We start from the raw sequence: 14,683 nt of genomic DNA on the forward strand, positions 1-14,683 counted from the left end.
GTTCACACTTGGCATTTTCCTGCCTCATGGCCTCCCCACCTCCACCCTCTTTTGTCCTCTTGGAGGCTCTGGGCTCCATATTGGGTCTTAGAGACTTGATCTCATGAATCCCTTTAGCTCCATGGGGAGTTGCCTGAAAGGCAGGTATTGGTGGGGAAATTAAGGCTGAAGGAAAGCTAGTCATTTTCCAAAGGCCCAAGACATTTAGGACCTAGCGCTGTACTTCTAGCTCCTGTCCCCCTTTTCTCCCTGACCTTGCCCTCACCCTCTAGTAACATTGTCAAGTTCCGAAATTTTGCCATGTTTTCTTTCTCACCTTCAGAACTCTGTACCTGCTCTTTATCCCCTTTGTTTAGACCTGTCCCTTTCCATTTATCCCCTCACAGAATGCCTCTAAGCTCCCTTTAGGAACCAACTTAGACTTCCCTCCCCGTGATGTGACATGAGTTGTCCACCATTCCTTGTTCTTTCCCAGTGGTGGCACACATCATACCTTACTGGAGTTGCTTATTTAATTGGGCATCTTGCTGCCAGAGTGTAAACTCCATGAGGACGGGGACCTTCCTGTCTTGCTCCTGACTGCCTAGCACAGTGCCTGCCCTCTGGTTAGGCCTTGGTACATATGTGAATTAATCACGGATGAATGAGCAAACATGATTGATAAATGATGGGCGAATGAGAACACAGAGCTCCTGCTGCCCACGTGCATTGCATGGGTGAACATACATGGCTCCACCATCCGTGAGATCCCCTCACCGCCACCCCCACATCACACTGATGAACCTGATGGGACAGCAAGTCATCTGGGCTCCTTGGTCTGATTTGGAATTCAACAGAAGACCTTGTCCACATACCTGGTTGCATTTCAGAGAAGGCAAAACCAAGAGCTCAGCTTTCTAACTATTTGCTGCTGGGAAAGCACTGGGAGGGATCTTGGGCAGCCTCTGAGAAGAGTCCACTTTCCCCAGCAGCTGCCAGGACTGGTGGCATCTGTGGCATCTCACATTTGGTCTCTCTCCCCACTGATGCACATTTGAGCGGGACTCAGCCAACTTCCACCTTCTCACCTCTCCTTCCTGTCCCCACCTCCCCTCCAGGTTTGGTCCTGGCCCCAGTCCAAAGGGTAGAGCTTTTCTTCTGCCCAGCCCCCGCCCCAGCTCCCCATATCATCCCCAACCCTGCCCAGCCCCCTGGCTCCCAGAGGGCCTCCCTTCTCCCCTGCTTCTGCAGCTGTGGTTGCCTCAGGTTTGGAGGAAGCGGGCTTGCGGCGACTGACGTCTCCACCTGCTGGTCGTCCTGACCCTTTCTGCATGCAGCTCTCCATCCCTGCCGCCACAGTCGCCGTTCCTGTGGCTGCCGCCACTGCTGCCGCCGCCGCTGCCGCTGCAATATTCTATAACCCAGAGACCTGGGGAGAAGCATGGCCCGGCCGCTGGCATGGTGTGCCGCTCCCTCTAGGACCTATCCCTGTTGGATGCTCCAAAGAAGTTTCCCCTGAGAAAAAGTCCAAGGGAGGGGAGTTAACCCTCTGACTGTGTTGCTGTCCCCCCTAGGGACCCTTCCATGAAGACTGAGGCAGGCGAAACTGCTGAGAGCCTGCTGACATGACATCGGCCACGGAGTTTGAAAACGTGGGCAACCAGCCACCGTACAGCCGGATCAATGCCCGCTGGGCTGCCCCGGACGATGAGCTGGATAATGACAACAGCTCAGCCAGGCTCTTTGAGAGGTCCCGGATCAAGGCCTTGGCAGGTACCATTTGGGGCCGTGGGGGTTAGAGGAGCCGGTCTCATAGTCCCCAGGTTCAGTCCCCCTCCCTGCGGTCAGTCCTCTGTGTGAACTGGCATGAGCCCTGGCAGGGACGTGATGGAGATACAGTTATGTGGCCCAGAGAGACCTAGCCCTGGTGGGAGGGAGCACAGGCTCAGGCAGCCTCTGTTCCCAGGCATCCCTCACTTCGTCCCAGGTGGGAGGAGGTGCAAGGTAGGCCCTGCCCTGTTCCTCTGTCCTGAATGACCTGGGGCCAGAGTCCCAACGAAGAAAAAGTCTGGGTGAAGGAGTGTCTGAGGGGTTAGACGGCCAGGTGGCGGTGCATGGGGCTTCCTGATGCACTCAGTCTCCTTCCTGGTCCTGGAGAGAGAAACTATTGTCATCCTTGCTGTCATCCTGAAAGAAGAGAGTGATTTGATAGGAAATTGAGAACAGATAACATCCTCCCCATAGTGGCTCAGGAAGCCAGATTTTCTGGACTAAACCTCTTATCCTTAAACTGGAATTAGATTTTTACTTAGCAGGTTCATAATAAATTTCTCTGTGTGTGTGAGTGCGAGCGCAAGCTCTCACTTAAATCTCCAGCAGAAATGGTTTCTCCTCCACCCTGCTGGCTGAGATGAGATTCTTGGGATTTTTTCCTACCAATGGCTGTGACCATTGCCTCCCTGGAGCCTGCCCAGGGAAGCTATGCTCTGGTGCTAAGTCCTTGGCCAGTAAAGATAGTTTGAGTTCTGTGGGGTAGTGGATGGGTAGAAGGGGGAGAGGTGGATTCCATCAGTCATGGAATGCTCCACCCATCCTTAACCCAAATCAGATTTGTTGCCCCATCATCAGCTGTCTCCATCTTCACTTTGTAAGAAGGACCCAGCCTCTCCCATAAGCACTAGAGTGATCCTTCCAGTGCTCCATCACTCAGTGGCCCTTTCCGAATTTCCTAGTACTACTCTTCTCCCTTCTCTCCCTCCACTATGCTCCCAGAAGCCTCAGTCTCCAGCTGACTCTGAGGAATGAGCAGGGCCCTAGGCCCCTCTGGGACCATAATGGCCTTTCACCTTGGGAGTGTCTGGGTTTCCCATTCTGTAGAAGAAATGGGGTGTCTCTTTCCCTTGTCATGATGGAGAATCCATGCAGGTCTCAGCCATCAACTCTTGCGCCCTTGTTCTTTGTAGGAAACTCCCTTTCTTCTTCCTTCATCCCCTCCTCCCCATTCCCTACCCTTAAAAAGTCCTTCCTTGATTTCCCTTGAGGACAGATAACAGCACCAATCCCTTGCTTTGCTTATGTAATCTTAACCTCTTTAAATAAGCAAACTAGGAACCCTTGTCTTTGCCAGTCTGGTTTTACCTTCTTTATGTCTCGGAGCCTGCTGAGCCTGACTGCAGTGACCCTGGTGATAGAGGGGGAGTGGGATTCCATAAGTCTTGTCAAAGGACAGTATGAGGCGTGGAACTGTCTTTTTTGCAGGGATCCTTTGATATGTTTCACAGACACCCTATTTTTTAAAGAAACCAAGGTAAATTCCATTTTAACAGTGATTTATTGTACTCCTACTCTGTGTAAAGCTAAAACTCTTGACCAGATGTGAAAATGGAGAAGAAACCACAGAGACGAATTCAACATAGTATCTGTCTCTAAGGAGTTTATGATCTATTAGGGAAAATGAACAATGTTCATAATTAATTAGCTTAAGTTGAATTAGAGTAGAACCATAGGAAAGTCGCATAATTAAATGGCAATGAGAGAGCAAAGGAGGAGGTGCAGGCAGAATCAGGGACTCGTGTATGGAGAAGGCCCTCAGAAGTGAAGGGTGACACACAGGAATGACATAGCTTCATCCATTTGGACTATGTGAGTGGCAGCCAGGTCTAATAAGCAGGTTGGGAAGCTGGTGGAATTAAGTTGATCAGGTTGATGGGGAAAGAGCCTCTATCTGCCTTGCCTGGGTCTCACTAAGAGCTTGCAGCTCATCTACTGAGACTCTTTATGCACCCCCCGCCCCCATTGCCCCCCGGGTGGGGGACCACGAAGTGCAGAATTGCACGCCTGGACGTGATTTAGAACATCTGGCCAACAGGTAACCACAGCAGTTTGGGAGTTTGGGATCCATTCAGGATTTTTAAAAACAAACCTAAGTAGTCTACTGACTTTCCTGACCGTCCACTCTGAGTGACCTGTGGGAGAAGCCAAAGCTTTATGAGGGGCCAAAGTAGAGAGGTGAGATGGACCTGTTCTGGTGGGTAGGCAGAGCACAGCAAAGGGCTGTCCGGTTCCACCGGTTTTCTTGACCCTTTTCTCTTCAGTATTATCTTTGGGGCTGCCTTGGCAGCCTAGGCAGGGATCAGTGTTTCCACAGAGACTGAGGAATCAGAAGTGCCTCTGGTTCCTCTCATTCCAGCCACTCCCCCACGCCTAAGAGCATTCCGGCAAGAAAGGTGTTTGGTCCTGTGTTTCTTATAAGATGGCGATCATCTGTTTTGTAGGTTATATGTGGCAAGGTTGGAAAGATGGGTCTAGCCTTTTCTTTCTGAAATTGAAGGTCTTGAGGTGAGGAGGAAAATGTCACAGGACCCAGATTCCACCGCTAATGCTACTGCCATGATGCTTGAATCAATTTCCTGTTTCATAAAATGTGGATGGTAGTACTTTCCCACAGATGGTGTGAAGGTCAAGTAAGATAAAGTTTATGAAAGTTTTTTATTAGTAATAAAATACTAGAAAATGTTAGTATTTACAGGAATACTAACTGTCCTTTCTCTTAACTTCAGACATTCAGGACCATTAGCTCAGTCACTGTCCCCATTATCTTGGCCTGTTTGTAGGCCAGTTTCTTCCTTTTTAACCCCACCCTCCTTTGTCTTAGAAAGCCTGGGTTTGAAAAAGAAGCCAGGGACCAGGGAAATTTGGCTAATGCTTGTGCTTGGAGCTCTTGGCTCAGTCCCCAAAGACCCAGTGCCCACAGGGTTGAGGGCTTTGTAGATCTTTCTTTGTAGATCTTTCTCTTTAAGGTTGCTCAGCCAGGATCCCAGCCATGTCTCTGCCATCAGCCGGGTGACCCAGAAGGCCCAAGAAACCAAAGGACGATGAGGCTTATTAGATGCTCTTCCTCATGTGGCATATTCTCTGGGTCCTTCTCCCCTTAGTGACCTGTGGTTAGAAAACTTGCAGTTGGTTAACTGGACTCCATTTTTTTCTGCCTCTTAAGTCACCTTCCCCTCAGTTCCAAAGGAAATACTTTCTATTCTGCCTTTCAGACCATTCCCAACTCTCCCTCCCTGGACTGAAAATAAACAAGCCATCTGGTTATTCTGTGTGGAAACTGCCACATTGGTATACAAACACCTGACCTCTGTCCAAATGAATCACTGGATTCCACACTGTGGATGAGCCTGACTAGAGTGAAGGGGGAGGTGGGCAAGAAAATGCTGCAGAAGGCTCCCAGGCGGGGATGGATTTGACCTCAGCAGTACTGCGGGCGGGGGCGGGGGGAGGGGTCCAAGCAGGAATATTTGCGCAGTAGGTCCCTGGGCAGATGTTAACTCTCCACATCAGCGTCTGAAAGCTGACAGCACCTCATGAGGTTAAGTGCTGGGTAGCCCTGAGGCTTCTTCCTGAACAGGGGTGGTTCTCTGCTTGATGACTAATTTTTGAAAGCTTAGGGGAAAGGGTGCATTTGAAAAGCTCAAGTTCCACCTCCTCCAAGAGGGTCCAGCCTTCACATCTCAGTAGAAAGTCTTCCGGTGTCTCCTAGAGCCACTGTTATTTTCGCTTACACCTCATTTCCTGTCCTTCCTCTTTTTCGTCCTGGGAGCCATTCGGTAAACATTTGTGGCTGTCTGGATGAGGGATGAGGCACTGCAGGCTGCAGGGAATTTACCAGCCAGAAAAGCCCGTCCTCTGTGCTCTCTCCTCATCCCAGAGGCGGCGTCTGCCTGCCTGCCCCCTTACACCTGTCCTGGTGCCCCACTGATTTGGGTGAGGATACTGCCTTGGGCGTGGGAGAGAAGGAATGCAACAGAAAGATGCCCCCCCAAAAGAGAAACCCTGTGCATCCTCCCCTGCCTTGCCCACTCAGATTGGTATCTGGGCGTCCCAAGTGCCACCCACTGCAGGATTTCCAGCTCCTCAGAGCACAGAGGCATCTGGAAGGTTGCAGTGCCGAGAGCAGTCCAGGGCCTCTGGTGAAGGTCTGTGAGAAGGAGCAGGTCCAACATGCCCTTCATCCTCTTCTGTGGCCCAGGGAACACAGAGCCATCCTTCTCAAACAAAGGGCACAGATTGGTGTAGCCCACTCTGGTTTTGCCTTTAAATCAGAATCCAAGTGGTGTTTCGCGCTAGAGATGCCTTTCCTTTCTGCATTCTGTCTTTGTAGCCTTCTTACTAAATAGGAGATGAGGTCGTGCGTGATGAGGTTGGTTGAGGACAATTCAGAGAACACAACAGGCAGCAGGTGCACAGCGGGCTGTGTCCCTGTGCTCTGAAGCACAGAGTTGCTGCCACTTAAAACCTTGAACGTCTTCCAGACCCACTTTGCCCAGGCCCCAAGTTTAACTTCTGTGACGGACAGATATTCCGCCAGAGCCTTAGAACAGTGGCCCTCCGACCCTGCCACTCCTTGCTGTTGGCTCCCTGGAAACTCCAGAGAGAGGGTGGTATGGGCTCCTTCCTGACTTTGGTAGCAAAAGGTTATGCTTGCCCTTTCCCTGGGCCTCTTTCCCCACCTGCACCAGGATGACACTGATCCCAGGTGCCCCAGAGGTGCCCCAGTTGCCTGAGAAGAGCTTTGTGTCCAGAGGGTGAATGATGTCTTTCAGAGAGCAGGATTTCACCACAGTGTGTGTGTGGAGGGGGGTGGGGCACAGGCTCGGGATTCTGCAGCTTCTTGCAGCCTATTAAGTTGACAAGTTCACATGCAGCTGCTGGAGACCGAGGCATCAGGTGTGAATGTTCTGAATGTCTCTCTTAAGCTACCTGTGAGAGAACAAAGACGGTGTCATTAATGAGAGGTTTTTAAAAATGTTTTCCTCTCAGCTTTCAAAACATGAGTTGGAGTTCTGTGGAGAGACTATATTTTGGGAAAATATACTATTCATAGAAATATGTATAATCATCAGCAATCATTTTAGTCTACTGTCAGAAGAAAAAATAATTGGCTCAGCAGCTTTTTCGGGGAGGTCAGCCATTGTGAGTTTCCCCTCCTTTCCAGAAACGCCACTGCTCAGATAAACCTGCTGGTGACCCGTGCAGACAAATCAGTGAGAGGCCAGCGTGTCCCCCTGTGCTGTGCAGTCGGGGTGGTCTCCCCTGCTCCAGACGGAGCACCTTCTCCCACTGGCTCCCTCCCCTCTCCAGAAAAGCTGTTCTTCCTCTGAGAATGCTTTGCGGAACCAAAGCTGTCCCCATTTCTGGGTGACTGCTATCTATCATTGTGAAGATGCTTTTCAAATATTAATACACCGAGGTTAATAATAAGACTCTTCCCTCCCTGTGCCGTGCAGTCTGAGTGAGCCGCGGGCATAGGCCCCTCCATCTTCAGGACATTCCTGTGGGCTGTCCGCTTCATTCCCAAGGGCAGGCTGTGACACCAGACCTTGACTGTGCTTATGGCTTCCAAAGCAGCTGGCCTCCATTTCCCCCTTCTCCAGCTGGGCGCCCCCTGCGTGCTGCTTGGCCGAAGAGACACCAGGAGAGTTGTTTCCAAGCATCTGTAGCAATTGTTCCTTTTCCTTTTTTATCGTGTCACCGAGAGAGAGTGACAAGGAAGCTGGAAGCAGCTGAGTCTCTGGAAGCATTTTGCCTCCAAACCCTTTGGCCTTCAGACTCTGGAAACCAGATCTCATTTTACAGTCCAGTGAGAAGGAAGTGGATCAAATAATCACACATGTATCTGTACATGTAGACATATGTGCATAATGACAAAGTATGATGAGTTCCATAAAGATTTACTGAGAACTGAGTTTCTAACATAACCTACAGCTCGTACCTCATCCGAGGAGGAGTGGGGCTTGTTGGAGTGAGCACATGGGGGAAAGGAGGGGTGGAGATGGGAGGGGCAGGCAGGAGCCACATCACAGGGCCCTTCTAGGCAGTTGGTATCTTCAGGGTCCTGGCAGGAAGCTACAGGAAACTGAAGAAGGCTGGCTGAGGGGTTTACTGAGACGATTTGCAAAGTTGCTGCAGGGTCAAAGGGTGGGAGCCTGTAGCGGAGAGCACTGTAGGCGCTCAGGGCAGGAACTGCCGGCCTTCAGTAGAGGGCCAGAAGGATGGAGCTGCTCCCACACCCATCAAAGGGTTCTCACAGGGAAGCATGGTTACATTTGGATTTTTGGATATCACTCTGACTTCAGTGCAGGGAACAGGTTATGGGGAGGCTGTGCAGAAGTCTGGGAAGGAGAAGATGGCAGCATGAGCCAGCTTGGGCACCATCAACAGCGAGAAGTGAGCCATCCTCACATTATCGTTCTTCTGGCCTCTTGCGCTATCATGGGCTTTCCTGAATTAGATGACCTTGGCCAAGTCCCTTTTCTGCTCCTCACCTGAAAAACAAGGGGCTTGAGCCTAGACGATGCACTTTCCAGCTTTGGCAGCCTGGGAGGAAGCCACCTGTTAGAGTAGTGCTGACCATATGCCTCTACCCCGAACCATGGAGCTTTGATTCCTGGCTTAGGGAAAGGGAATAATCGATCCTTTTTAGCAAATCAGTAGATTCTCCAGAAATTCTCAGTTCAATAAAGGCTAGGCTGAAACTGAGTCCCAGACCATCTCAGCCTCTGTGGCCTTGTGTTCTCAGTGTCCTCTCTCCTCGCAGCCACCGCCCGCATGCAGGACAGGGCTTGGTGCTGGCACGCTGCTGAGTGGTCTCTGCACTCTTTATCCAGATGATCTCACTGGCTGCTCCCACTCTGAAGGAAGCCGGGCAGAGCTATCACCACACCCCTCCATAGATTCCGGAGGCTGCCCAGCAGGGAGCGCCAGGACCAAATCCCGGGGAGTTAAAATCATCCCAGCAGCCTTTGGGCTACTGGGCTACCGCACCTGGGCTTTCTCAAACATCCTTCAGACCTGCATTATCTCCTCCTCTGCATCCCACCCAGAACACCCCTTCCCATTTTCCTTCCCCCAGCAGCTTCTTGAGCCCCTTTGATCAAAACCCTGAGTTCCTTTTTACTTCTGTCCTCCAGCCTCTGAATACGATCCCCTGCTGTGGGCCAACTGACCCTTGTTCTGCGGTTGTCCCACTGGACTCTGGCCATTTCATTTGCACAGGTCACGTGTCAGTTGGGGCCACGGTGCTGCAGGCAGAGACCAGCAGCTGCCTCCCAGCGGAGACCCTGGCCTCTCCCTGTCTGGTCCCATTTCCACAGCACTTAGAAACATTGTCCTTCAAGAAACTTTTAGTGACATGTTGCTTTACTCAAGAACCTCCAGGCTTTGCTGCTCCCCCTGCTTGTGCTCTCTCTCTCTGACAAATAAAATCTTTAAAAAGAAAGAAAAGAAAAAAGAGCCTGCAGGCTTTTCTTTACCTGGAGTATAAAGTTCAAATTCCCTAGACTGTCCTTCAGCTTCTTTGCTCTGGGTCAGTTCACTGCTTCTCACCCCTCCCCCAAGACGTGCACACCTGTACGCACATGCCTGTGCACACACATTTGCCAGTGTCCACCTCGAGGCCTTTGAACAAGACCTCCCTCCTTCCCTGCCATTCTAAAACCATGATCATCTTCAAACTTCCCATCCAAACTAACCTTCTTCAATGACATTTTTTTTTAAAAATCTAAACTGATCTATAATAACTTGCTTCTTTTTCTACTATATGCAAAGACCCTATTTTAAAAACAATAGGATGCATACTTTTATATCTTTAAACATTTTTATTACCCAAAAATATATAATAAAGTTAGCAAAATAGATTAAAAAAGGGAAAACTAGGGATACTGTTAATGACCCATACAGATATTTTAATGCCTATAGATATATGACTATGTGTATAAAGGTGTGACTATTAAAACATTATCTAATATTATGATCTTAAACTCTTTGTCACTGAGCAGTTATATTGTGAATATCTTTTCAGGTCAGCAAACATGTAGAGTATCATCTTCATGGCCATATAATCTTCCTTTGTGTTAATGTAGCCCAGTCTAGTTCACCAGCATCTTCGCATTCAACTCTGCTCACTTTTAAAGTCAGTCTTCTGTGCTTTATTCTTGCCTTTGCAGGTATGTAGTAAGCATTCTAGAGTTGTCTCTTAGAATCAACCCTAGCTAGGTTTTAGATCTTACAGGTAGGGGAATCATGTTCTAGCCATTCACAACACTACTGTGCTGAAAGTTGGTTGGCTGAAAGAAAAGTTCCTCTCCAAACTAAACTATGGGGTAGAATTTGTGCCATCAACATCATTTATGATGCACCCCTAAGGGTCTGCCGCTATGATAGGCTTTATAGCATTGCTGTCTATATCTTCAAGGTTTGTCATGAATTCATGGGAGTTACAAGTATTGCTCACTCAGGTTCCCAAAGCTCTTGGCTCCCTAGTATGAGAAGGAGAAAAATCTGAAACTGTAAACTTGCAAAGTGCTCAACATTAAATGATTGGCTTCAGGCCCAGGCTAGGGGTCCATGGGCCACCCGTGATGCCTCTTCTCCCTCTTGTCTTTCTAACCACCAAGCTTTACCCATACCTTAGGGCTGGATGCTGGTAAAAATGCAGGCTTCCTCAAAAAAAAAAAAAAAAAAAAAAAAAAACCTTTGTAACTTTTCATCAGTCATTTATTCCTCAGGGTTTATGAGTTTTATATCCTATTTTTCTTCATGACATCTGTTGTTTCTTATTATAAAAGGAATACATGCTCATTGCAGCAATTTTAGAAACTATAGATAAGCAAAAAGCAAAGTCACCCACAGTCTTACCGCTCAGCTATAACAACATCCAACTGAGGCTTTCATTTTTAAATGGATTTTAAAAATTATAAGACCAGGGTCATATTATTCATATAATTTTATAATCTGAACTTTCCCTTAAAATGTATTCTAATATCCTTTCTTGCCACTGAAAGGTCTTCTACAACCTTATTAATAACTTTATAAGTATCGAAATGATCATATAATCCTGTTTTGAATATTTAGGTTGCTATTCTCTCCTCTTGAGAGCAGATTTGTAACAGACAAAAGAGGGAGAGAGATGAAGCATACATGCAAGGAATTATATAGGCGGCAGGAAGAACTAGGAAATATACATGTGGCAAGAAGGACTAGATGCGCATAGACCTAGAAATAAAATAGTTCAACCTTACCACTTGGCTTAAGAACAGCCAATGTGTAAGAAACTTTTATTTTTAAAATAGCCCCCCTGGGACTTCTGATAACAAACTTGCCAGGTGCCATGATGTCAGGAAGTGAACCAGATGCTGGAGTGGGTGGAGTCAGTGGCAGGTGTGGTGGGGCCAAAGGAGGAGGGAAGTTGAAGGAGGAGCCAAGAGGAAGCCTGGAGAAGGTATAACATAGCAGAGGAAGAACCTTGACCCCAAGGGGGGAGGGCTGCGCTTTGAAACAACCTTCTGGGATAGTCAGAGGGCTAGACCTCCGAGAGTAGCTCTGTGGTGGTCAGGGAGGCGGAGGGAAACTCTCCCTCCTGAGCTCTGTTCTCAGGGGGTGTAGGGAGTGTTCCTTACCTCATAAACCTTTTCCCTCTCTCCCTTCCACCTCTCTCATGGCTCAGGTGGTGAACATGCTTGTGATTTTTGTCCGGTGAAAAGTCCTGAGCAAGGACACACAAGGGAACTGGGCTATCTTGGAGAGAGGAGGAGGGGAAAAAAAAGGTTAATATTTTCTTTAGGAAAGGAAAAATGTATTTCTATATTGAATAAATAATAGGTACATCCAATGGGTAACACTCAAAAGCTGCATAAAATGAGTTTTATTCCCACCTTGGTCCCTCCAGATACCAGTTCTTTTCCCAGGACCAGTGTTATCAGTTTCTCATGCAACTTTCCAGGAATATTTTATGTATATATTACCAAATGGTCTATATTATTTTCCCAGCTTTTTTTTTTACTATACATTGTTCTATAATGTGCTTTTCCCCAACCCAAGATATATTGAAGATTGTTTTATTTCTATTAATACATAAACAACCTCTTTTTTATAGTAATTAAGTATTCCACTGTATGGACATACAATTTTAATTTAACCATCCCCTATTAGTGAACATTCCAGTATTTGTCTCTTTTTAAAATGCAATGAATAACCTTATATATAGATTATTTCCCAATATATGAGTTTATCTGTAGGACGTATTCCTAGAAGTGGAATTGCTAGGTCCAAAAGTACGTGCATATGTAATTCTGACCAAAATTGCCAAGTCTTGCCAAAATTGTCTCTGTTGCTTTCTCTAGCAACATATGCATGTTTTCTTTTCCCACGCCTTAACCAAACACCATATTTTATCACACTTTTCGGTTTGTGCCCACCCAATAAGTGAAACAGTATCTTGATGTCATTGTACTTTTTGGCTTTTAGTATAAAAATTTCAAACATACAAAAAAGTAGAGCTAAAAGTATAATGAATCATCACCTCGACTTAACAACTGTTCATTTTTTGCCATATTTGCTTGTCCATTTCGGGGCTTGAAGTATTTTTTTTAATTATTTTTTTAAATTTTTAATTTTTTTTATAAACATATAATGTATTATTAGCCCCAGTGGTAGAGGTCTGTGAATCGCCAGGTTTACACACTTCACAGCACTCACCGTAGCACATACCCTCCCCAATGTCCATAACCCAACCACCCTCTCCCATCCCCCCCCTACCCCCGCAACCCTCAGTTTATTTTGTGAGATTGAAAGTCTCTTATGGTTTATCTCCCTCCCAATCCCATCTTGCTTCATTTATTCTTTTCCTACCCCTCAAACCCCCAACGTTGTATCTCCACTTTCGGGGGTTGAAGTATTTTTTAAAGTAAATTGAAGATCGTCACAACATTTTACCCCTAATACTGTAATATGTACCTCTGAAAAACAAGAACATATCCCACCTAACCATAATACCACTATTACACCTCCCTTTACCCTTAGCTGGCAAAAATGCAGACTGAATAAAATTGACATCAACTCTACTATAATCTAATATTCACTTAATATTCAAATTTTCCCAGTTGTCTCAAAAATGTCTTTTATGATTAATGTGCTCACACTAATTAAGGACCATTTATTAAATTTTGTGTATATGTTTATACTTTTAATTCATACTTCTATGACTACCTTGGACAAATCTGTGCACATTTAAGAGATTTTACAGTTTTTTGTTAACTTTTTGTTTACATACGTATGTCTATTTCACTATTGGATTGTTGGTCCTTTTCCTCATTAATTTGTTTATGTTCCTTATATCCCAAGTGAATTGGCCCTTTGTGATGTGAGTTGCAAATATCTTTAGTCATTTGTTTGACTGTGCCTATCTAACCCACCCAAGTGTTTTTTTTTTTATTTTAATTAGGAGGTACAGAAATTTTGCCTGAAGTTTTTTTTAATGTAGTTGAACTTTCAATCTTTTATGTTATGCCTTTGGAATTTTGTGTCCTATACCAGCATTATTAAAAAAAAAAAAAAAAAGAGCTCAACCATGATTCGTTTTGGTATTTTTATGGTTTCATTTTTACATTTCAGTTTGTATCCAAATGAAATTGTCCTGGAATGTGAGGTATATATTTAAGGCAATTTTTCCTGGATAGCATCTAGTTTTGTCCACACTTCTTATCCAATAATCCTTCTTTCCCCTTTGTTTTTGAAATACCATGTTTATCAGGTATCAAATGCCTATCTGTGCTTGGGACTATTTCTGTTCCATCGATGTTTCTATTCATATTCTAGTAGCACACAGTTTTATCATTGTACATTTATGCTGTGACTTACTATCTGATAGAAAAAAACACCTGGGAAGGCCAATTCCTCTTCTTTTGGGACTTTTCCTAGCGATTTTTGTTTTCCCAATGAGTTTTCTCATAACTTCTCTAGTTTCCCTCGAATAATACAATTTAAATATATTTAAAATAATATTCAATATAGATTAATTTAAAGTAAACTGACATTATGATACTGAGTTTTCCTATTCAAGAATTGGATGTGCCTTTCTACACATGTGTTCAAATCTTTTGTGTGCCTCAGGAGCACACAAAGGAAAATTCAGGTTTTCTTTTAAATGTTTTTTTAAAGATTTTATTTATTTCTTAGAGATAGTATGAGTTGGGGGGGCCAGCAGAGGGAAAGGGAGAAGCAGACTCCCCACTGAGCAGGGAGCCCAAGGTGGGACTTGATCCCAGGACCTTGAGATCATGACCTGAGCTGAAGGCAGATGTTTAATGGACTGAGCCATTCAGGTACCCCTCAGGTTTTCTTTATGTAGATTTTACACCCTACTTATTTTTTTTTTATTAACATATAATGTATTATTAGCCCCAGGGGTACAGGTCTGTGAATTGCAAGGTTTACACACTTCACAGCAGTCACCATAGCACATACCTTCCCCAACGTCCATAACCTAACCACCCTCTCCCTACCCCCCAACCCCCGGCAACCCCCAGTTTGTTTTGTGAGATTAAGAGTCTCTTATGGTTTGTCTCCCTCCTGATCCCATCTTGTTTCCTTTATTCCTTTCCTACCCCCCAAACCCCCCACATTGCCTCTCAACTTCCTCATATCAGGGAGATCATATGATAATTGTCTTTCTCTGATTGACTTATTTCACTCAGCATAATACCCTCTAGTTCCATCCACATCGTCGCAAATGGCAAAATTTAGTTTCTTTTATGGCTGCATAGTATTCCATCATATATATATATATATATATATATATATATATATATATATATATATATATAATATACCACATCTTCTTTATCCATTCATCTGTTGATGGACA

The 14,683-nt window shown here is 45.8% G+C and overlaps 1 protein-coding gene across 2 annotated transcripts in view; it reads left to right on the forward strand.

The window, feature by feature from the left end:
• The window catches only part of SPTB (spectrin beta, erythrocytic), a 119,394-nt gene that overhangs the window by 53,253 nt on the left and 51,458 nt on the right, over nucleotides 1-14,683 (forward strand). Inside the window, exon 2 of one of the 2 annotated variants that reach the window (XM_032875187.1) lies at nucleotides 1,554-1,752. In XM_032875187.1, coding sequence (XP_032731078.1) covers nucleotides 1,605-1,752 — 148 coding nt within the window. In that variant the 5' untranslated portion in view covers nucleotides 1,554-1,604. Of the gene's footprint in view, nucleotides 1-1,553; nucleotides 1,753-14,683 lie in introns of those variants that run through there. The other variant, XM_032875188.1, reaches the window with a different exon arrangement.

Source organism: Lontra canadensis, unplaced genomic scaffold (assembly GCF_010015895.1).
Source record: "Lontra canadensis isolate GAN:19392208 unplaced genomic scaffold, GSC_riverotter_1.0 scaffold55, whole genome shotgun sequence".
In the NCBI taxonomy this organism is placed as follows: Eukaryota; Metazoa; Chordata; class Mammalia; order Carnivora; family Mustelidae; genus Lontra; species Lontra canadensis.